General features: G+C 43.2%; 1 protein-coding gene and 1 non-coding gene across 15 annotated transcripts in view; both read right to left on the bottom strand.

Moving 5' to 3' along the window:
- Positions 1-5,889: 5,889 nt before the first annotated feature.
- Positions 5,890-23,308, bottom strand: part of ubap2a (ubiquitin associated protein 2a) — a 59,262-nt gene continuing 41,843 nt past the window's right edge. For 8 of the 14 annotated variants that reach the window (XM_042335691.1, XM_042335688.1, XM_042335694.1 and 5 more), the window contains 15 exons: positions 23,141-23,307; positions 21,025-21,232; positions 18,791-18,833; positions 18,048-18,225; positions 15,970-16,039; positions 15,445-15,631; positions 14,786-14,877; positions 14,156-14,203; positions 11,921-12,002; positions 11,173-11,387; positions 9,935-10,064; positions 8,908-9,009; positions 7,451-7,518; positions 6,599-6,790; positions 5,890-6,230 (listed from right to left, as the gene is read on the bottom strand). In XM_042335691.1, the coding sequence (XP_042191625.1) occupies positions 6,135-6,230; positions 6,599-6,790; positions 7,451-7,518; positions 8,908-9,009; positions 9,935-10,064; positions 11,173-11,387; positions 11,921-12,002; positions 14,156-14,203; positions 14,786-14,877; positions 15,445-15,631; positions 15,970-16,039; positions 18,048-18,225; positions 18,791-18,833; positions 21,025-21,232; positions 23,141-23,307 (1,878 nt within the window). In that variant the 3' untranslated portion in view covers positions 5,890-6,134. The remainder of the gene's footprint in view (positions 6,231-6,598; positions 6,791-7,450; positions 7,519-8,907; positions 9,010-9,934; positions 10,065-11,172; positions 11,388-11,920; positions 12,003-14,155; positions 14,204-14,785; positions 14,878-15,444; positions 15,632-15,969; positions 16,040-18,047; positions 18,226-18,790; positions 18,834-21,024; positions 21,233-23,140; position 23,308) is intronic. The other 6 variants (XM_042335705.1, XM_042335732.1, XM_042335702.1 and 3 more) reach the window with 5 other exon arrangements.
- On the bottom strand, positions 22,879-22,959 carry LOC121850804. The gene has a single exon (XR_006085779.1). It is a non-coding gene; the product is annotated as a small nucleolar RNA SNORD121A (small nucleolar RNA).

Below are 23,308 nucleotides of genomic sequence, written 5' to 3'. Positions count from 1 at the left end.
CTGTGCGCAACTTAGCGTCAGATTCAATCCCCAGTAACTGGACTGCCCCCACATCAGGTCCCTGACAGGACCACTTTCCTCCACCTCTGCTATATTGTCCTTTTCCGATAATACCTCACTCCACAAGTTGCCGAAACCCTTGTCCAGGCCTTCGTCATCTCTCGACTGGACTATTCAAATGTCCTCCTCACCGGTCTCCCCTCTTCTGCTGTTCACAAAATTCAACTCATCCAAAACTCTGCCGCCCACATTCTCACCCGCCCTAACCTCCGCACCGATTACTCCAGTCCTTGCCAAACTCCATTGGCTCCCTGTCATAGAACAGATCAACTTCAAGATCCTCACTCTTGTGTTTAAATCCCTCCACGGCTTGGCACCCCCTCTCTCCAACCTCCTCTCTCCTCACATCACTACCCACTTCCTCCACTCTTCTGGCTCCAGCCTCCTCCTTGTCCCTTGAATCCTCCGCTCCACCATCGGCAGCCGTACCTTCAGCCACTACATCCCGAAGCTATGGCAATACATGCAATACATTTGCAGTACACGTTAGTTGCATCTCATCTTGATTTGTAAAACTTTTAATGTGATTATACTTGCTAGAACTACAAATGCACATGGTGTGTGTCAAGTTCTGCCAAAATGACCACAAGCCAGGTAGTTAATAGTGTTTCATGCAAAGCTGCTGCTAGGACAGAAGTTCTTGAACCTCTTACAATGATGTTGTGGCAATTTGGAAAATTAAGGTTAAACACTCAAATGGTGGACGGAACCATTGCCAGCTGACATAGCTTTAAAATTCAAACAAATAAGGATAGAATTGAGGTCATGAAGCATTTCTTCACAAAGACTGTGTTTTAAAATGTGGAATGCTCTCCACAGAAAGCTGTTGGGACTCTTTTTCTAGGGGGGTGGGGGAAGTTTCAAAAAGATAGACAGATACTTGTATTGTAGAGATATTAAAACGTACGGAGAATGGGTTAAGCATTGGGATTAAAAAAATCTGTGGAGATCTAAAAATTTGGTGGAACAGGTTAAACCACCTCCTCCCATTCTGGACTTCCCATGTTCCTACTCATTTAGTGATTTTAGGGTGGGGTGAAAAGGTGAATGGAAATAATGGGAGTTCCCAATTGCTCTAGGATGCAGCTATTTAGATTCTTGTGGAGACCTGCCTTTCTGTTAAGGTTATGGATTTGACCTCAATTTCTCATATGGCTGCGTTGAGATGCATAGAATTATACAGCACATAAGGAGGCCATTTCGCCCATTGTTTTCTCTGCCGGCTCTTTGAAAAGAGCTATCCAATTCAATCCCACTCCCCCGCTCTCTCTCTCCCCATAGCCCTGCAAACTTGTCCTCCCCAAATAATTATCTACTTCTCTCTTAGAAGTTGTTCGATCGAATCGGCTTCCACCATCCTTTCAGGCAATACATTCCAGATCCAAACGACTCGCTGTGTGAAACAATTTCTCCTCACCTCCCGTTTCTTTTGACAACTGTTTTAAATCGGTGTCCTCGGGTTACCGAGCCACTCGCCAGTGGAAATAGCTTCTCCTTGTTCACCCTATCGAATCCCCTCATAATTTTGAAAACTTCTATTAACAACAACAAAATTACATTTATAGAGCGCCTTTCACGTCGGAAGGGCGTCCCAAAGCACTGAACAGTCAGATGTTGGGGCCCGAGCATGGGGGAGGGGTGGTGTAGGAGTGAGGGAAGGCAGAGAGGTGGGAGGGAGACCAAAGGCATAGTCGAAGAGAAGGTTCTTGAGACCGGCCTTGAAGGATGTAACAGCAACTTGGATTTATATAGTGCCCTCCAAGCCGGACGGCGTCTCAGATCGCTTTACAGTAACAGATCCTGGGACCGAGCCAGGGAGAGGGGGAGGAAGGTGACCAAAGGCACGGTCGAAAAGGTCTTCAGCAGAGACCTGAAAATGGGAAGGGAGGGAGTGAGACGAAGGGAGTGACGAAGGCAGTTCCAGAGCCTCGGGGTACAGTGGCTGAAGGCATGGCCGCCGAAGGTGGAGCAGAGGACTCGGAGAAGGCCAGACCCGGAGGAACGGAGGCAACAGGCACTGTTTTGAGGAGAGAGGTAGGGGGGTGCATAGGAGTGCAGGGACTTGAATACAAGGGTGAGGATCTTGAAATCAAGAAATGCAGGGGAGGAAGCGAGGCGAAAGGACCGTGGGATGGAGTTCCAGAGTGCGGGAGCAGAGGCTGAAAGCCTGGCCACCAATGGTAGGGCGGGTCGGGCAGGAAACATGGAGCAGGCTTAAATCTCCTCTTATCCTTCTCTGCTCCAAGGAGAATAATCCTAGCTTCTCTAGCCTCGCCTGATAATTGAAGTCCCTCATTCCTGGTACCATCCTGGTACCATTCTGGTAAATCTCCTTTGCATCCTCTCCAATGCCTTGACATCCTTCCTAAAGTGTGGTGCCCAGAACTGAACACGGTCTCTCGCTGAGGCCTAACCAGTGGTTTATAAAGGTTCATCATAACTTCCTGACTTTTGTGTTCTATGCCCCTATTTATAAAGCCTGGTATCCCGTATGCTTTTTTAACAGCTTTATCTACCTGTCCTGACACCTTCAAAGATTTACTTATATGAACCCCCAGACTCTGTTCCTTCACCCCCTTTAAGATTGTACATCAGCTTATATGGCCTCTCCGCAATTCTACCTCTCAAAATGCATTACTTTGCATTTCTCCACATTAAACTTCATCTGCCACCTATCTGCCCATTTTACCAGTCTGTCAATAGAGATTGAGAGAGTCTCCTGGGGCTGAGCTGGCTCCAAAGTGACATGCTTGGGAACAGGATTTCAGAATCAAGCCAACGCTCTGTGATGGGCTTGATAATTTGGTTCCTGAGCCATGTGGATCCATAGTACTCCAGGCCACCTTGATTACAGGCTGCACCCCACCCACCATCGGCAGTTGGGCCTTCAACCTCTCTGCTCCTACTCTCTGGAACTCCATACCACATTCCCTTCGTCTTGCTCCCTTGCCTCCTTCAAGGTCTCAAGACGCTCCTATTCGACCGTGGCTTCAGCCACATTCCTACCCTCCCTGATCCCAACCCCTCTGCTTGGGTCCAAATTTCTGACTGTCCAGCGCTTTGGGACGTCCTCCTGATGTGAAAGGCAGTATACAAATGTAATATTGTATTGTATTATATTACAGATCAAACAGCCAACTTAGCTCATCAGGACTTGAGTTTCTTTCCATTCAATTTTCAGAATTACCAGAATCTAACATAGACGATGGTCCTAGCTTAAAAAGCAGCAGAATGTTTGCCAGACTGTGCTTGTAGTGGCAAGGTTGTAGTTGGTTAATTTCCAGCAATTCCCCAATACCCACTTGGATTTCCAGCTTGGGCCTTATATTTTCAAGACTAACGTAAGCAGGATGTGTTCTTCTGCTCAATAGAGCAAGCACTTCCATTTCAGAGGTAGGGACATTTCCATACATGGGTGTCACACATATCTGGAAGACTTTTGTATGGTTATTACTTACCTGGGTGGATGGTGATGTATTTCCACATATGTGAGATACCTACCTGACCAAATAAAATTAGTTAAAATAAAAGTTATCAGTGCGAGAACAGTATATGTGCATATAGGAGAGCCAAACAGAGAAACAAAAGACAATGTCCCATGCTGCTGTGGCCAGGGGCAAAGTTTTGTTTGAAAAGGGTAGTGATTGACAGGTTTGAATAATGGAGCTGTGAGGAGTGTTTGGGATCCAGGGAGCATCTGTGTAGAACTTTCCACTCGCACATGGAGTGAGTTGGCTATTTCTTATATCCTAATGGACTCAATACCGTAGGTTTTCAGTAGGATATCCATCCTCATGGAACAGTCAATTGATCGGTATTCGGGGGAGACTGAGCAACAACAACTTGCATTTATATAGTGCCCTTCACACAGGGTAGCGTGTCAGAGCGCTTGAGAGTGGTAGAGTCTGATAACAAGCCAGGGGGAGAGCACAATCAAAAAGGAAAGTAAAGGAAACACCCCTTTACTTCCCCTGTGCATCACCGGCTCCTGGTATCCATGGAGCCACTGTTGGAAGGGCTCCATGGAGTTCTGTAGAGAATGTAAGATACAAACTGCAGGACACTTGGAGCATCACTACCATTCTCCAAACTGTGAATAAAGGTAGCTCTGGAATCACAATAACTTATCTTTTCCCAACAAAAATCAGTCACTACATATGATAGTAATTACTCTAAAGGCTTTGACACATGCTATAAAATAGGAAGTTTGTTATTTTCTTACTAAAACACCGACTGCAGCCCAAAAGGCTAAAGTATCTTCAGGGATAAAGAACTTCTGTAAGAGACCGAGTGTGTGGGAAAATACTCTAAAACAGATCTAAATGGACGGGGTCTAAACTGAGTTCGACTTGGACAAGACAAATACACCAGCCATCTCTAAAGATACGATGAAACCAATTAGAAAACATCACTTGGCAGACACTATATAAATGGCAATAAATGAGCATAGCAAAGTGCTTATCCAGCAAGCTCTATCCTGACCTCTGCAGCTTTGGTTCACAAGGTTGATACATCAATCTCTCAAAGTCTGAGTGGATTACTGCAGATATGCCCATCTTTGTCAGGTATGTCTCCTCAGAACCAGTTCAACTCTAAAGCAGGATACTATTAAGCATTGTACTGATTTTAAATGGTCTTGAAAGAGTGATGGGTTCAGTGGGCTCAGTCATAGTCATCTGAACCCAGAACCTTTAAACCCCATGATCCCCGAACATGATCTCACTCATACACAGTCACACACAATCTGATGAGGAAGCAGCAGTCGCGTGATGGTACCAAACAATGGACTTCAAAGCAATAAAGCAGAGAAAAAATGTCTTCAGTGAATGCCAATGGACAACAAACCACGGCTACCAGGATCTAAAGTAAACTACACCCACATCCCCGCACACATCCTATAGCACTGTTCAACCACTTGGAATGTTTATTGGGATACGCCTAGGTTCAAAGGAAATTAAAACGTCTAAAAATTAACTATACTGGTGCAGGGTATTAAATAGATACTTCCTGTCAACAATAATCCTTGCATTTGATACAGCGCCTTATCATTGTATCAAATACATGACTATTTTGTGGGATAAACGCGGCAGCCAATTGCACCCAGCAGTGTCCCACAAACAGTCGTAGATTGAGTGACCAAATTATTTTAAATTTTTTTATTTTGAAGGGATCATTACACCCAGAAAAGCAATCTGCCAATCAACTAAACAGAGGTGTGGGAAGTAAAAAAAAAACTTGCCTAAGATTTTGACCTGGGGAATTGAACCCAGGTCCTCTGGGTTGCGAGTCAAGTGCTCTAACGAATACACTATAGAACTACAATAAAATCATCACCTAGAACTCAGTGACATTCTCCCACCCACTAATTCTCTATTACCACAGGCCAAGGAAGGAAGCATACCAAGATCAAAGTTACACCAATCCCTACGCATTGGTTCCTACGCATTCATTTTGTAATTGTAAAAGACCGTCACAAATAAATACACAGAGAGGGCTCTCGTCAGGACAATGATTTTTTTTAAACAAAAGTTGACCAGTTTATGTTTATGACCAGAACATATTTCTTTGCAAATCATTCGCAGAATCTTCAATGAATAGCTTGAAAATGACAATGTCCCACATTTGGTATTTGATGCAAAAATGAATTGTAACATTGGAATTTTTTTTAAAAAAAGTTACAGAACCTGGATTGCTAGAGTTTTTCTTTCTTTTCCTCAGGTCTGTCACCCCAATGACAAACAAAATAACCTGAAACGGAACCAACCTCCACTTTCAATACTGCCAAACACGGTCCAATTGTAAAGCCCACAGAGCTCAAACAAATATGAATTGTTGCTGATGGAGAGTTTATTAATCTTCCCCTACAAAGAAATAGGCTTCAAATGCAGAAACCACATCTAGGCTCTACCATTACATATACAAATACATACATAAATATATTACATACGACAGCAAATCAAAAGCGGGCCACTGTCACATTTAAGATGTGTTAATTTTTTCCCCCCACACAGACATTTGGCTGACCACGGTTATCCTTTTTTCTTCTTGTTACTAACAGTGGGTCCCAAAATTGTTTAATTCCCCCAGTAAGGAGAGCTGCCATAGTTGGGTTTGTTAGCCTGAGACTTCTGCTGTATGCTGCTCTGCTGATTACGCTGTCCAGAACCGCCCTGAAAATCAAAGGGCACCAGTTAGCAACCGAGAATGCGACAACGTGAAAAACAAAAATGATGCTTTGACCCCTTTGGAATATATTAATAACCCTTGCATTTAATATTGCGCCTTAACACGCCGTTGAGACGTCTCAAAGCGATATGCTCTAAAGCGAATCGACTGTATATTTTGTGGTTGAAACTTGGCAGCCAATTGTGCACAACAGTGTCCCACAAAGGGTCGTGGATTGAGGGACCAAATTATTATTATTATTACTCTATTGTTTTTGGAGGAGTTCCTACTTAGGTAAACATGATTGGACTAAATTAAGACGTTGTCCGGTTTCTCAGATTTTTTTTTGCAATGGTTAGTGGATAGTATTTACCTGTCCATCCTGCTGCAGGTGATGATGCAGCAGCTGAGAGTGAGGTTGCTGGTGAGCTGGCACAATGTGTAAGAAAGGTGCTGGGGCGTAGCCTGGGGCAGCAGCGGGGTTCAGAGGGCCTGTGCCGGCCAATGCCGAAGGCAGGTTAAACGCAGCCGGTGTCCCAGCATGAAATCCCTGCTTGTCAAAGGACTGTGGAGACAGAGAGCAAATAAAGAGTGATGCACTTTACACACATCGATAATGGTTCAGAAAAAGGCAATTTGCATTGATCTTTGTATTTAGTCTTAGATTCTGTAGCGATAAGACTATTCCATACCGACCTGTCCGCTTCCCTCACTCAGCAGGCTCTGGCCTGCTCCATGGCCCCCTGCCCTGCATGCCCCACCATAGGTGGTCAGGCTTTCAGCCTCTCTGCCCCTGCCCTTTGGAACTCCATCCCACAGTGCCTTTGCTTCACACCCTCCATTGCCTTCTTCAAATCCCATCTCAAGATCCTTCTCTTTGACTGCACCTTCAGTCATCCTCCTACTCCCAACCCGAACTCGGGTCCAAATCCTTGACTGTGCAGCGCCTTGGGATGTCCTCCCGTCATAAAAGGCACTATGAAAACGTAATTTGTTGTTTCTAACGATTACAGAAATGTACACAACTACAAGCAACTTGATGTACCTTCTTTATTTTCTTCATTATTAACCATAGTAAATCTAGGTTGATAAAACTTGATATAATCTTTTCTTTTTTTAAAAATATATTTATGTCAAATGATTGCACAATAAAACCATGTGACTTATCCCTCTCAACATCACTGACAGATTTACTTGCATGAATTTAAATTCAAAATCCATTCACCTGAGCCTTGTTGTAGACTGAGCCAGTGATATCAGGTACACCAGCGTTTGTGGAGGTGACCGAGACACCTGAAATATAAAAGACGGATTAAATCACTGCAGTGATGAAAAAAACATTAATCAATGATACCTAAAAATCAGGGCAAGGAGACAAGAATGGGATTTTTTTGAGCATTTCTATTTCGGTATTTTTATGCCAGGACAATTCTTCTCTCACCGACCCCCCCAACCCCCTCCACAGCACCACCACCCTCTGCATTGTGATCCCTCACTTACTATAGTTCCATTAAAATGCAGATTAAATGGGAGCTGCCAACATTCTTATATAAATCTATAATCTATGAACAGGGTCTCCACAACCTCACTTGAGGAAGCGGTGGCAAGGCAGCATTTATTCCATTCCAGGATCGAGTTACACACCATGACTGCTAGATCCTGGTGAGAATGCCCCACTCCATTTATTGGCTAGTGAATGGTATGGGAAAAATGGAGGTGTAAGAGAATAAATTTCAGTGCCATAAATCTTTGTTTGTATTTTAATGGTCTCTTTACTCCCCTCCCACCCCACCTTACTGTTTGAAATCAGCAAAAGTCTCAAAGGGACGTATTAAAATGACCACCACTAATGAGAACAGAGACCAAGGGGAGACATTCTCACACCCACAAGCTTTGAGTAGATGGAGAGCTATTAGGAACAGTATATTAGGCAGCTGCTCCCTCCTTAGGCTAAACAGGCCAAGAGAAATTGTAGCTCCCATCCTTATTGGCAACTCCCAAGTGAGATTAGCTAACTCAGCACAAAACTGAACCTTGTTGCTCAGTGATAAACACACAATACACTTACCATAGACCCATCAGAGGGTGGGGCAGGGGAAAAGGAAGAAATACGTGTAAATATATTCCTTTTCTTAACAGCTTTCACAGCAGCAAGCAATGATATTGGAAGACACAAGGCAAGCCAGTATTACAATATCCTGGGAACAATAATGTTTTACACTACAGTTTTCTAGACTGTTTAGATTTAGATCAATAGAATAACAATTTAAGATCTTAAAAAAAGTGATTTTACAAACATTCTTACAGCACACCCTTTAAATATCTAGCTAATCTATAATAATCCTTGCATTTGACATAGCGCCTTATCACGTCTCCGAGACGTCTCAAAGCGCTTCAGAGAATATACCATAAAAGTGGATTGACCATATATCTTGTGGGTGAAACGCGGCGGCCAATTGCGCACAACAGTGTCCCACAAACAATTGTGGATTGAGTGACCAAATTATTGTTATCATTTATTTAAAGTGATTATTACCCCCAATGCAAAATCTGCTGTTCAAAACACGGTTTAATGATCATTTAGATTTCTCAAGTCATCTCCCCTCGCCTCAAAAGAATGGGTGGCACCAGGTCGTTCCTGATCCAGAAGGAGCCTGAACAGCACAGGTGCAGAAGCCTTACCTTTCCCTGGCCCAGCTGATTTGGTTTGTGCTTGAGTAGACCCACTATAGCCACCTTTGCTGTAATCACCAGCTCCACCTCCTTGGTTTAAATCATCATAACCTGCCGATCAAAAACAGAGGCAAGCCCTTCATCTTTACTGCAGCACGCTGTTCTTTCTCTCTCTCTTCCCCACCCACTAGTTCTGAAGGCAAACTGAATTCCATGAACACTAACAACTTTCCGGTACCTTGTCATGAGCCTGGACAAAGGGGGCGCGGGGGTCAGCAGGCTGTTTGACGACTGACCAACGAATTATCCCAGCTGAGTATAAACTAATCTTCACTTGACATGTACTTTCCAACAGAGAGGGTGGGGATGTCACTAGAAATTAATCAATGCAGGAACCAGTCCACTGACTGACTTCGTTTCTGCCCAAAGGATCTGATCAATTTCCTTTCCTAGCTCAGGGTAATATGGTCAGGAGTAACAAACTTTCGCTACGAGTGATCAGCTAACTGAGCTCAGACAAGCAACTGAATCTAGGCTTTTGCTAATCCTAATCTTGACAGTTCATTTACCCATTGAGCTGTCCACACTCTGAGATGGGAGGAGATGAAACCTCTTTAGACCCTCGTTTTACAGCTATGCAATTAGACAATTCAAGGAATATTAACAGTCCAGATCTGTTTACTCTGACATTACCTCCTAGTCATTAGGCCATCATTAAGCAGAAAAAGGAAAAGTGGGAAATGAAACAATTTCCCTACTATCAATTAAAAAGGCATCAGTACAATAATTCTACATGGCTTCTGCAGATTTCTATAATATGTTTGGAGAAATAGAAGAGGTGTACACAGGCAATATTTACCCACATCTAAGCTAACTGAACAAAGCTATCACATCCAGACAGACAAGCTTATCAAGGTGTAAACCAACATTTCTGAACAGACTACACATTACTCTCGAATTCCAGACAGAAGCAATAACTTTATGGCTCTTTGCTGATTCGACAAGTTTTGAGATGTTACTCTGCGGAATTTAATACCTGTACCGTAGCCATGTTGTCCATAGCCACCGGCCTGCTGAAAGGGGGTTGAAGCTGTGTTCATGTTCACACCATGCTGCTTGGCAGATGCTGGAGGCACCTGTAGAAGGGAATTAAAGTTAGGTAAAACCTGTAGAAGGGAATTAAAGTTAGGTAAAACAGGACAATAATAATGATGATAATAATAATAATACTTTTTCATATAGCGCCAAAGGATGTTTAATAGAGCGGCAGAAAGTGCAGAAACAGTTTTTTTTGAATCATAGAAAATATTTAGCATATCTTCACTTACGATTATAGGCCCGAGTTTTCTCATGGCCTTAAGTTAGCCTCAGAACAATTGCCTTCAAATATACAATCATTCAGTCTTAATTTGGAAGCTAATTTACAAGTGTTTTTTGTACCACAACAAGTATTTATATAGCGTCTCAGAGCGCTTAAGCGTACTGTTGAAATTCAGCTTCCAAATTACGGCTACTATTTCTGCATCGAAGAATTTCCCCAAATTCGGCATGATTTAAAATGTTAAGAAAATGGTCTTAAAGACCGTGAAAGCATTTCCAGCCCCAGGCTTCCTGCGCACAGAGCTGCTTTCACAGAGACAGAGAACGCACAAACCAATCTTTAAGATTAAACTTAAATCTCTAAACAGACAATTCAATTGAAGATCTTGCAGAGGAAACGCGTCAGGGAAAAATGAGTCACACATGTGATCACATTTCTTTAAGCTGAAAGCATTTAACAAAATTAAAGCAAGATTTTAAACAAATTCTGCTGCATTGCCTTTGATTTCAACATGGAAGAAATTAGCTGATTTGGAACATTTAACTTAGTACAAGATAAATGAAAAAATCCTTAAATTTGGTGCAGCACCTTTCACAGCGAGAGGATAGCTCAAAAGTGCTTCACAGGGTTTACTGTTAAGTGTAGTGACTGTTTTGTGGCAGTCAATTTGCTCACAGCAATGTCCCACAAACAGCAATAAAGTGAATCACCAATTTTATTTGGGGAATTGTCAGCCAGGACACTGGTGAAAAACTCTTTTTTTCCCCAAAGACTTGAAGTGTCAGCCTCTAGATTGTAAGACTTCCATACGGGGCATGAACTCACAACCTTCTCACGAGGCGAGAGTGTGGCTTGACTGGTCCAAGCTGACAAATCTGAACAAGATATCTATATCAATACTGCAATCTCTACTGTGATGGATCATTCTTCTGAAGAAAGTACAAACTACTTACGAACATGGCAGGTCCATACTGGAATGTGCTGGGCACTCCAGGCACACCAGTGTAGTATGGTAATCCTGTGTAACTGTAGCCTGGTGGCAAAGCTGGGTTCAAGAAGGCCTGTTGTGTGGTGTGATGAGCCTGGGTCTGGTTTTGTTGAGGCTGGGCTAAGGTTGTAGCTGGAGCAGGTGAGGCAGTGTCACCCCGCCCAAACTTTGTTAGATCACCTGAAACAAAGATCATACATGGTTTAAAGTTCAACGCTACAGAGATCAGACTAATTCACAGCTGGAAGTTGTCTGAAGCTTTGTATTTGGTCAGTCGGGTGTCTAACAAATGTTGACAAGTGAAATGTATTGTATTCATCTGCCCAGCACCTCACTTAAACTGCAGTGAAACAGCGTCGGGTTTGATAAAACACGGCCTTGATTTCATTAAGTCAAACAAATGATCAATAGTTTAAGAAAAGCTAGCAGGATTTGTTTTAACAAAAGCAATCTAACTCTGAAGTGACACCAGGTAAACAACAAATGAAAAATGAATCCTTTTGGGATCAAAGAGGTGCTTTCTGCAGAACTTTATGTTTTGAGAATTAGGTGCTAGAGTCCACGACTGGCTAGGTGGACCTGGTCTGCAGAAAGGCTTGTACAGGACACGCGGAAGACACTAGCTAGACGGGCCAAACTGCTTCAGTTCTTTTGAAGGCATATATTCACTTATATACAATAGGTTGACGCTTACAAATCTAGCATTCACACACCTGAGTAGGGGTTGTTTGCCAGACTCCCATCTCTGCCTGCGAGTGTTGCAGCTGGAGCAGGAAATGCCATTCCATAATAATCCTGAAAACATTGGGAGAAAGAAATCAGGTCAAGCTATGGATGTGCAGCTTTTGCGAGTTTGTGAGTCAATAATGATGTTAAACAGAAACCATTGAGTCTTCAAAATTAAGATTACACAGTCTGACTTTGTAAACCAGAAACAAATCGTTAGTGCAGTTTGAAGTTAGTTTAAAACTCATTCTTTAAAATGTAGAAATAATAGGCACTTAATATTGGATATCAGTCTGTGAACCATAAAAGCGACTGATAAAGTGAAATGATTAGTTAAGTTGTGATAAATGAGCTACAAGGGCTTCAGATCTAAGTATTGATTGAATGAAATCTGCCCTGGAAGAGCCCCACATGACGAGCAAACCCCCAATGAGAGGTTTGCAACACCAAGGCATCATATCCTGTGGCCCGCAGCAAGGCAGCAAAACATGGAAAGCAGTGGAAATGCAGCATAAGAAAATAAATCTGTGATTCAATGCATTGGTTGAATGAAAATGAACAGAAATGCAATTATATTGTAAGAACCATGCATACTGTTACTATGGGGGCGAAAGACAACGTGTACAATTAAGTTCTTAATTGCCAATCAAATCTGGAGACGAAAATTAGAAAACAGGTTTCTGAGGGCGTGGTAGACATCCACAGTAAGGCACACACTCTCTCTCTCTTTGATAGTTTAGTTGAAAATGCGCAAGAGTTTTAACATAAAAAAGTGGGCAACTTCATTCGTGTAAACATTACTGCCTTATCCAAATTAATAATAATTCTTGCATTTGATATAGCACCTTATCGAGACATCTCAAAGCGCTTCACAAGATATACTGTAAAGTGTTGTGGCCATAGATATTTTGTGGGAAAGTGCAGCAAGCACCCAATTTGTGTACAGCAATTTCCCACTAACAGGCATGGAGTGAGTGACCAATTTTATTTGGCAGATTGCTGGCCAGGATACTAGGAGAAATACCCTTTGTTTTTTTGAATAGTACTATGGAATCTTTAACATCCACCCGGACAGACAGGCAGGACAGTTGTTGCTTGTTTAATGGTGACATCATCCGCAGACATGGGTACATGCATATGTATGCAGATGACACCCAACTCTATCTATCTTTCTGCCTCCACCCTCAACTCCAGGACCACTGCTGTCCTGACATACTGCCTGTCAGATATCAAGTCCTGGATGAGGGCAAATTTCCTACAGTTGAATGTGAACAAGACTGAGGCCCTCCTGATTGGCTCGCGCCAGCGCCTCTGCAATTGAGGCTCTGGCAACATCAACCTCCATGCTTGCACACTACATCTCACCAAGCCAGTCAGGAACCCAGGTGTCTTGTTCGACCCTCAACTGTCTTTTCTCCCCCACTTTCAAGTCATGACCCGCTCTGCCTTCCCTCACCTCCGTAACATCACCCGACTCCGCCACTACCTCACCCCTCAGGTCCCTGAAACTCTTGTTCATGCCTTCATCACCTCCAGGCTCGACTATGCAAACCCCCTGCTTGTCAGCCTTCCCAACTCCTCCCTCCACAGGCTGCAGATAATCCAGAACTCGGCAGCCCCGTCCTCTCCCTCACCAAACTCCGTGACCCCATCTCCCCTGACTCCACTGGCTCCCTATCCTTCAGAGGATCCAGTTCAAGATCCTGGTCCTCACATACAAAGCCCTCCATGGCCTCGCCCCACCCTACCTCTGCGACCTCCTAACCCCCTACCAACCCGCCCGTTCCCTCCACTCAGCCGGCTCTGGCTGCTCCACGTCCCCCGGCCCACCCACCCCACCAAAGGCGGGAGAGCCTTCAGCCACTCTATCCCCAACCTCTGGAATTATATCCCCCAGTCACTCCGCCTCACTCCCTCCTTAGCCACCTTCAAGTCCCGCCTCAAGACCCTCCTCTTCGACCATGCCATCGGCCACCCCTCTTCGCCTCCCCTCCCTTCCGCCCCCAACCCCAGCTCGAATATGAAATGCTGTACTCTGTCCAGCGCCTTGGGACGTCCTCACGACGTGAAAGGCGCTATACAAATGTAATCTTCTTGTTATTGTTAATGTCTCATCTGAAGGACGGCACCTCCAACAAAAGCAGCACATCTCCAGCACTGTACTGGAATGTCAGCCTAGACGTGAATTGCTTAATGAATGAAACATTCATAAGTGTACCTACCATAGGAAGTCTGGACTGAAGCATCTGGAGGTCATCATATCCGTAGATCTATTGAATAAGGAAAAAAGAAACCACATCACAATCCCTCCAAAGAGAGGCAGTTCAACCTCACTTTGTGGTCTCCTTAGTAACCAGTTACTATTCTGGCTATTTTTCAGTCTCTCTCTCCCCATTTGAAACAACTAATGAGGGCACCTGACTAATGAACAATAACAATTCATGCTTCGATAGGGGCTTTCAAGCAGAACATCTCAAAGCTCTTTACAGAGACAGAGTGGAGCTTGAGATGAGAGACAGATTTGGAAAATGGAGAGGGAGCGAGGTGGAGGGATTTGGGAGCTAGTCCTTAGTTTCATAGAGCTGGTCAGATTTGGTCAGTAACAGTTCTAAAGGTATTAAAGAGAGGTGATGGTTAAACAAAAGATGGAGATTTCGTACTCGCTTCTGGCGGTGGACTTAACCACTGAAAAGGCTGCACTACAATTTATCATCAATCCCTACAAGTTACACGCGTTTACTAAGTAAAGCAACACAAAGCTTATGAATGCCGACAAATTTAATCACACAATTTCCATCCACAAATTAGTGTTGATAACTTGACTGTGACTGAAGAAACGTCATCACCCTTACTGGGTATGCAGGCAGCAGTCCTCCTGGTCCAACAATGTACTGATTATGTAAGAGTGGGGGGACACCTTGAGGAAGATTTGGTGGAGCCTTTCCTGCAATGAGAAATGAGCTGCATTATTCAACGGTGTCTAAAACGCAAGTTGCTGTTTTCCCCCCCACACACACACCTCCCACCCGAACATTTCCTCAAAGTGCAAAAGATATTTATACACGGTTTAGTTTCTTTTGCAGAATTAATTTTGGTGCTCCAAGCATGATATGAATCATTCCTTTCTAAGCAGTGACTTGCTGCTTAGAAACAATTTCTGAACAACAACTGGTACAATTTAAATCCACAGCATCTGCTTACACACTAAGCCTATCCACAGCTGCCTCATTAGTTCAACCTAAAGATTTTTAATTATAGGTTTAAAAGTACCAATGAGCAATTATTATGAAATTTAACAAATGTAAATCACTTAAAATATTGCCTGTATTAAGGGGATTCTCCAACTGCAAGTTTGGTCAGATCAAAGTAACAACGTTATCATCTTTATCCAAATAATATAGTGAGGGTTGACTATACTTTTCCAAGTATTAAAGCATTTCATAAACTGGATTATCTTCATTTTCACAAAATCCTCCTTCTATAGACAATTAGAAAGGAGATGGTTTTCTACCTGAAGACACAAGAGGTGTTGCCCTTGTGGTAGCAGTTGGCACAGACACACTGGCCACACTCAGCCCGAGGCTGTTTGCAGTATGTAGACTGTTGGAGACATTAACTGACAATGTGGTCGCTGGAGTAGATGTCGAAGCGGTCGAGAAGGTTGGAGAAGTCTGCAAACTGCTGTCGACGCTTGTGTGCTGTCAGACAAAATCACAGGAGCAGGACAGCATTGCAGTGCTGAATTAGCGGTGACACAAACTCACTGAAAGCTTAATAGGCAAAGTGAAATAGCTAGCATGAAACATTGTAATCGTGGTGTGTCAACGTCATTAAAAAAAGGTATTTCAGCATGTATGCCTATAAGCCACGTTATGCATCAATACTTTTTTTAAGGTTATCAACAGTGAAATGTCGTGAGAGAAATCAATCATTAAACATCCTTATTCCAACAAAGAAAAATATAAGGTTGAAAATGATGTCCGAAGAGCACTTTTAATCAATGGCATAGTTTAGCTTGAAACATTAACGTACTTACTGCATGTGAAGTGCTTGAGGTTAGGGAGGAGGCAGAGGACAGGCTGCTGCTTTGATGATTGGACAAGGAACTAAACAAAAATTTGTTGCAAGACAAAATTGGTTAAAACTAAATCACAATAATCACCACTATTTATACGAGCGTTGAACAATGATGCAGTTTGATGCCATGCCAGGGAGAAAGGCTGGCTTCATTTCAACATTGGCAAGGAAGTCAATGTTATCAGCAAAACAAATTAAGTTGTTTAATTAGGATGTATCCCAGCGCCTTGGGACGTCCTCCCGATGTGAAAGGCGCTCTATAAATGGAATCTTGTTGTTGTTGCATCTTTTCTGGCAGATGTTATACAACTTTCATTTATTATTTAAAGTGTAAGGCACAGGCACAGGTCAGGCGGAAAGTTGTGCGGTGTCGTCTGAAAACTGGTAAAGAAAGGGCAAGGCAGAGAGATTGAGGCAGGCAGTTCTAGAGGTTTGCAAAGTAGTGGCTAATGAAGTGGTGGGGTCAGGATGCACAGGAGGTCTAACTTGGCAAAGAATATTTACACTTAGATTGTAAATTCACCTCATATGATACATAAGGAAGAAGGGAACAGGAAGAGTGGGGCTGGCTCATGTTAATAAACCCAATGACCTGTTTCCATGCCTGATCACTATAATAATCCTTGCATTTGATTATAGCACATCATCACAACTTTGAGATGTCTTAAAGCGCTTCACAGGTTATACTGTAAAGTAGATTGACTGTATTTTGTGGGCAAAACTACGTAGCTGTAATAAAACCAGCACCACAGAGGGCCTCAATATAGAAAACATCTTAAGCCATTTCATAAACCCTGATTTTTTCTTAAAAACAATTGAAAAACATTGCATTCTCTCTCTCCCAATAAACCATTTCCAGCCCCCCAAACAAATAATTGGGGGAAAAAAAAAGCCAGCCTTCTTTTAAGATCCGTCAATAACAGCTACTTGGAAGACTGAATGCAGAATGTTGCCCAGGGCAATGAATTTCTTATCCCTGGGGAGGCACTGAACCACTATTTATAATACTTCTCCAGCATATCCCGTTTTTTGCTCTCTCTCCTCCCCCAAAGACACCCCAGGCAAGTCCAGGAACATAAACTGCAAAAATAATGAGTGCGCTTTTATATGCAATGGTTAATCTATCCACTGTTTAGCTGCTTTCCCTCTATGCTCACTATGACTTTGTCTTCCCTACATTTATCTTTAAACTAATTAGTTATTAGCTGCATGGACTCTTGTTGTAAATGCTGAATCTTTCAGCATTGGCAAGGAAGTCAATGTTGCCAGCAAAACAAATTGTCTAATTAGAATATATCCTTTCTGACAGGACTAATGCAACTTTCATTGTTATTTAAAGTGTAAGGTTACATGGATTTGATCAACAAATAGGAAAATATGTCACACTCCCCTCCCCAATGCAAGCACTCAATTGCTATAATTATCTTTTACAAAATAAATATGCTGATGTTTTGCTCAATTTTGCCAATTAAAGTGTTTCTCAAAGAAAAACTAGTCTTTTAAAACTGTAATACTGTGCTTAACCTAGTTAACATATATGGTGCCATACTGACTGAAAATCTGATCGCACAAGGACAACCTTACTGACGGCAAACACATATGCAAGATCTGTATACATTTGTAAGTATTATTGCCTTCAAGTCGCTTCATAGTCTGGCTGAGAAGCAAGCAAGCAACATGAAGCAACAAGGATTTTGATAATGGTGATTAAGTGAGCTGTTAGGATCAAAGGTAGCCCGGGATGACTCCTCCACTCCTGCATAAGTGGTAAAAGTTTTAGCCCCAGTTTTAGCCCACAGGCTGGGCTGGATACTTGATCATTTGTGTCATTGTGGCAATTATTCATGTTTTGTCACCTTTTGGCTTACTGTGCCATTATTGCCATTTTAACAAGAGGCGACAGAATTCTACAGTAGGCTGTGTAGATTGGCTCAACTTGCACCACTTAGCAGTGCAAGGAGTTCTGCATACTCTAAAAGGAAAGTGAACAGGAGGTACAATTTTGAATATTTAGTACATCTTTCATTGGTTACGTACCTGCTGAGTTGTGAGAGAGCGCTGCTGGACAATTCATTGGTCTGATTCAAGCTGGACAAGCCAGCAGAGTGCTGGGACACTGAAGGCAGAAGTGAGGAAGCAGCAGACACACTACTGGACAATGAGGCCACGTTTGGTAAAGGTGGCGACTCAGATTTTATTGGTGGACATGTAGAAGCTGAAAAAAAGGTAACATTTCACAATGTTATACATACGTGCCTGGACTGGTGATAACTTCCACTGGAGCCATCTATTCAGATCACATTCCCTCCCCAGAACATGCAAGATTTTTCCCTCAATTATTTTTCTAACACTAATTAAACATATTGCTGATCTCTCCCTTTTTTCTTCTGATCCTAATCCTCAAATTTATACTCTCGTTACTACAGTAAGTCACAGTAAGATAACTGAGAGCTCTTCAACCTTGGAGAAATGGTGGATGCCCTCGAAAGACAATATTAAAATAAGCCCCAGAACTTGTCTTCACACAGAGGGCAGGATTGGTTACCAGGAAGGGTAGTAAAGGCCGAAACATTAGATATTTAAGAAACAGATGATATGGGAGGATTATAGGGAGAGTACTTTAGAAGGATGAGATCTAATGGACTGAAGGGGCTTGTTCATCAACAATTCTTGATATCTTTTCTTCCTTCCGGTGTCCCAATAAATTTATCTACCCGGCTTGAATTTCAATTACATGGCACAATCAAAGTATGTGTTTTTTGATGAACACATCTACTTACTTTCAAAAGTCTGTTGTGTCCTGTTGTGCCCATTGTAGCCATTCTGAAAACAAAATATACATTTAAAACCGCACAGGTTAAAGATCCCAGCTCTCTTCCAACAATTAAGGCGGCTTAATTATTCCAATGACTTATTTCATTTTCCCAGACCTCAGAATTAAGCTATAAATTTAGTGGCAAATTAGTTTTCAGCTTCAGTCAAAGACCCTGCCCACGCTAATTGCAAGAAAGACTAATTCAATTTGTGAGGATTTTATATTTAGCAAATGGTTACATAAAGGAAATACTGCAGAGCTGGAAAGCAAAATGACCAGCCACAAGTTAAAAGTAGGGTCCAATATTTGGAATTAATTGGTTTACTTGTGTTCAAATGTATACAAACTCCAGTACAACAACAACGTGGATTTATATAGCGCCCTCCACGCCGGACGGCGTCTCAGAGCGCATCACAGTAACGGATCCCGGGACCAAGCCAGGGGGATGGGGAGGAAGGTCACCAAAGACGCGGTCGAAAAGAAAGGTCCTCAGCAGAGACCTGAAAATGGGAAGAGAGGAGGCGAGGAGAAGGGAGTGAGGAAGGGAATTCCAGAGCCTCAGGGCATAGTCGCTGAAGGCAAGGCCACCAAGGGTGGAGTGGAGGACTCGGGGGACAAGGAGGAAGCCAGACCCGGAGGAACGAAGACAATGAGCATTGTTTTGAGGAGAGAGGTCAGAGAGGTAGGGGGGTGCAGAGGAGTGGAGGGATTTGAAGACAAGGGTGAGGATCTTGAAGTCGATCCTCTCTGGAACAGGCAACCAGTGCAGTCTGGCAAGGATTGGGATGACCAGGGAGCGGAGTGAGAATGTGGTGCGGGTGAGAATGCGGGCGGCAGAGTTTTGAATAATCTGGATTATATGGATGGTAGTGGAGTGGAGGCCGGCGAGGAGGGCATTTGAATAGTCCAGCCGAAAGGTGACAAAGACATGGACCAGGGTTTCTGCGGCTTTCGGAGAGAGGTATTGGGCGATGGGCGATGTGTTGGAGGTGTAAGACAGTGATGCTGGTGAGGGACCAGATGTGGGGGAGGAAGGATAATTGGGCGTCGAACCTGACGCCTAAGTTGCGTATGGGTTCGGAGAGTTTTAGGGGGAGGTCAGGTAAGTGGAGGAGGTGAGAACCGTGAGATTCTAGACGTTGACGAGAGTCAAAGAGTATGGCTTCCGTCTTGGTAACGTTCAGCTGAAGGAAATTTGCACTCATCCAGCTCCTGAGATACGGGGGTCGCAAAGTGAGGTGGAAAAATAGAGTTGAGTGTCGTCTGCATACATGTGGAAATGCACCCCATGTCTGCGGATGACATCCCCAAGAGGGAGCATGTAGATCAGAAAGAGAAGGGGGCCAAGGATGGATCCTTGGGGTATCCTGCAGGTGACTGGGTGAGAGCGGGAGGAAAAGCCGTTTGTGCAGATGTACTTCTGGCGGTTTGTGAGGTTAGATTTGAACCAGGCGAGTTCGGTCCCACTGAGGTGGATGACGGAGGAAAGGCGGTGGAGGAGGATGGCGTGATCGACTGTGTCGAACGCGGCGGAGAAGTTCAGGAGGACAAGGAGAGAGACAGAGCCCTGGTCACTTCTATTGCCTTCTTCCAAATAATCCAGAGCCAAATGACCTCAGAAACCTCCATATGGAATATCATGGCACTGATATCTATGGAAGTCTGATGTTAAAAATTCCAGCAATGACACAGTGAAAGATAGGGGCTGAACCTCAATTCCTGTCAAATCTGACTTCAAGATGTGGGTTGCCAAATGGCAGCTGTTCTTGCATGTGGATTGCCAAGAGGGTCTAGGATTATGAAGACATAAGAAAACATCTGCTATTTTTTAAGCAATCGTCAATCTACAAATGAAAGATCTTTCGACCAATTTAATTGTCTATCAGTCCAACCAAGTCTGTACTTACAAAGCTTTACTTCCCCTTTACTTCCTGTTTTTTCATCCGTTCTGCCCCCACTACCTGGAACTCCCTCCAGAATTCCTCCTTTCTCCCACTTGCAAAGCCTGCCTCGACTTCAAAGCCTGCCTCAGACAGTGCTTTCAGTTTATCTTATGTCCCTCCGAAACACCAATTCCCCCCGACCCCAGTAAGGTTGCTAAGCGCGTGAGATACCCTCTCGACATGAACCGCAGTATATAAATGAAATGGTCTTGTAAGACCAATAAGACAAACTCAGTTTGAAGTTTAAAGCGCTTACTTTCACAGTCACCTGTAAAGGTGGTTCCTTCTGAGGCGATGTAACCAAGGAGTTCTGGTAAGGTATTCTATGCACTGAATTCTGATCATATGTTGGGGTCACAGCAGTGCTCTGAGCAGTTGTCAAACTGGAGGAGCTGATCACAGAGGAAGAATGCGTCGATTCTTGAACTGTATTGGATATTGATAAAGACTGCGACAAAGAGTCACTGCAGATAAAAACAAAGATGGATTTCAAATAATTCACTCAGCCAATTTACAGAAGAATGCTTCTGGGTGTAATCACAACTTAGGCACGTTTGTTTTCTAAGCACAGATTTCTAAGCATTTCGCCCACAAAACATTACAGTCAATTAAGTTTACAGTATATTCTGTGAATCGCTTTGAGACATCTCAACGACGTGATAATCAAATATAAAATGCAAATGCATGAATTTTCCCAAACTATACTGGATACCTTTAACAGCCAACTATCTGCAGTAGAATTGAACCCCAAGCCCCTGGGAATAAGAAACATTTGTACTAAAGTGACAATCTACATTAAACAAAACATGCTTTAGATTTTCTTTTTGCTCCAACAATATTTTCTATTCCATTATTCAGTTGTTCTACACGACAGATTTTCCTGACCAGAAACAAGAACCTTAGAGGGTATGATTTCCAAGCAATTCTCCCTCAATTAAATAATTCAAAACAAAACAATTGTGTGTGTGGGAGAGAAATGAAGGACATATTTCATGAAAGTACATGCCGAACAAAATTTGTGTTGTGCAAAGATGCTCAATTTTAGAGTAAAATCCACAATGTGTCCTCATTAACAGTTGGGGTGCAGAGCAGTGTTATTTTCCCATTCAAACTGCACTTTTCTGACGCCTTTAAAACAGCGCTAATGTACAACTAGAAGATATTAGCATTAACAGGCTACACATTAAGTTCCGTGGAATCATCCTGGTGAATTTGACAGTAGGATGGAGAACCCGTTTCTTTAAGTGAATCATTCTTTAAGTTCCAGCAATTGCTGTTTCCAGCCATAAATATCAGTCCCTGGAGAGTCTGTGTAGCTCGAAGCAGTTCTTCTCATCAAGAGTTTTCTCTCAACTTAGAACAGAGGAGCCTCTTTACTCCAACTGAGACCTGGCCCCGAGAAGCCTTCGCAATGTAGGAAGTAACACCTCCGAACCAAGCTACTATTAATAACTGGTCCTCTGCACACATGGGACACCAGTTGAGAAGTTGCTCGGGATTCTGGGCTGGGGGGGAGGGGCGGAGAGAAAGAGGAAATATGCTGAGTTCAAACGAATTTACGAACATAACCCATTTTGAAAAGCATCTGCACAACTCATTCCAGTTTTTGAACTATCTCAAACAATTCAGTGCTACTATGAGGGAGATTGAAAAGGCTGAGACGCAGATTCTTGTGAGGCAACACGCAGGGTAAAAGACTTGGGCAGCTTGTGACGGTAACAGAGCATGCTTGGGTTCACATAATCTGCTTGTTATTGGTTGGGTTCAACCACTCTGTGCTCCAGCCTTAGGGAATTCCTCCCCATTGGGTGGTTGCTAGATGGCAGTAACTTGTTAATCTTGCTAACCAGGCTGTCACAGGGCACCTGGCATGCTAGGCTGAGATTGATTACCAGCTTCCCAATTGCTGGAAATCTATAGGGAAGTGGTACACTTCTCCCTGAATATTTGAGCACTACTGACAGGTGCAAAACACCTCCTGTAAACTGACATCAACTGTCAATGGTTGGCTGCTGGAACGTGAGGCACTGGGTTACGCTGCTGAGATCTGGAAAGAGCTGGACGAGGATGGTGCTTTCACTTTCCCCCTCTTTGAATGGTTTTGCAATTTATCAAGAAACTCAGAAAATGGACTGTCCACACAAAGGTGTTCAGATATGTGGGTGAATTTAAACATCATCGTTTCCTGTATACTCAATAGTGCTCAAATGCATCTAATTCACAATCCATTGAGAATAAAGTGGAGATCAGGAACTTATGCGAGAATTACAGGTACAAACTCATGTATTATGTAACACATGGGAAATTATTGAAACAATAATGCTTTAGGGTTCCCACTCTGGCACAAAAAGCTTGTTGATTTGGGTACTCGCCTCACAGAGTTTGAGAACAAATGGTTTTGCGTCTGGCTGATCGTCTCTTTGCCTCCGGTTCCAAAGTCAGGCAGCGAAGGCTCAGAGCCAAATTCCAAGGCTCCAAATTGGACATTCAATCCCGAGACATCCGCTGATCCGGGCATTTCAACAGCAGATGCAGGGATC

The sequence above is a fragment of the Callorhinchus milii genome, unplaced genomic scaffold (assembly GCF_018977255.1).
Source record: "Callorhinchus milii isolate IMCB2004 unplaced genomic scaffold, IMCB_Cmil_1.0 Scaffold1, whole genome shotgun sequence".
Classification (NCBI taxonomy): domain Eukaryota; kingdom Metazoa; phylum Chordata; class Chondrichthyes; order Chimaeriformes; family Callorhinchidae; genus Callorhinchus; species Callorhinchus milii.
This window is presented reverse-complemented; position numbering and strand designations above follow the sequence as displayed.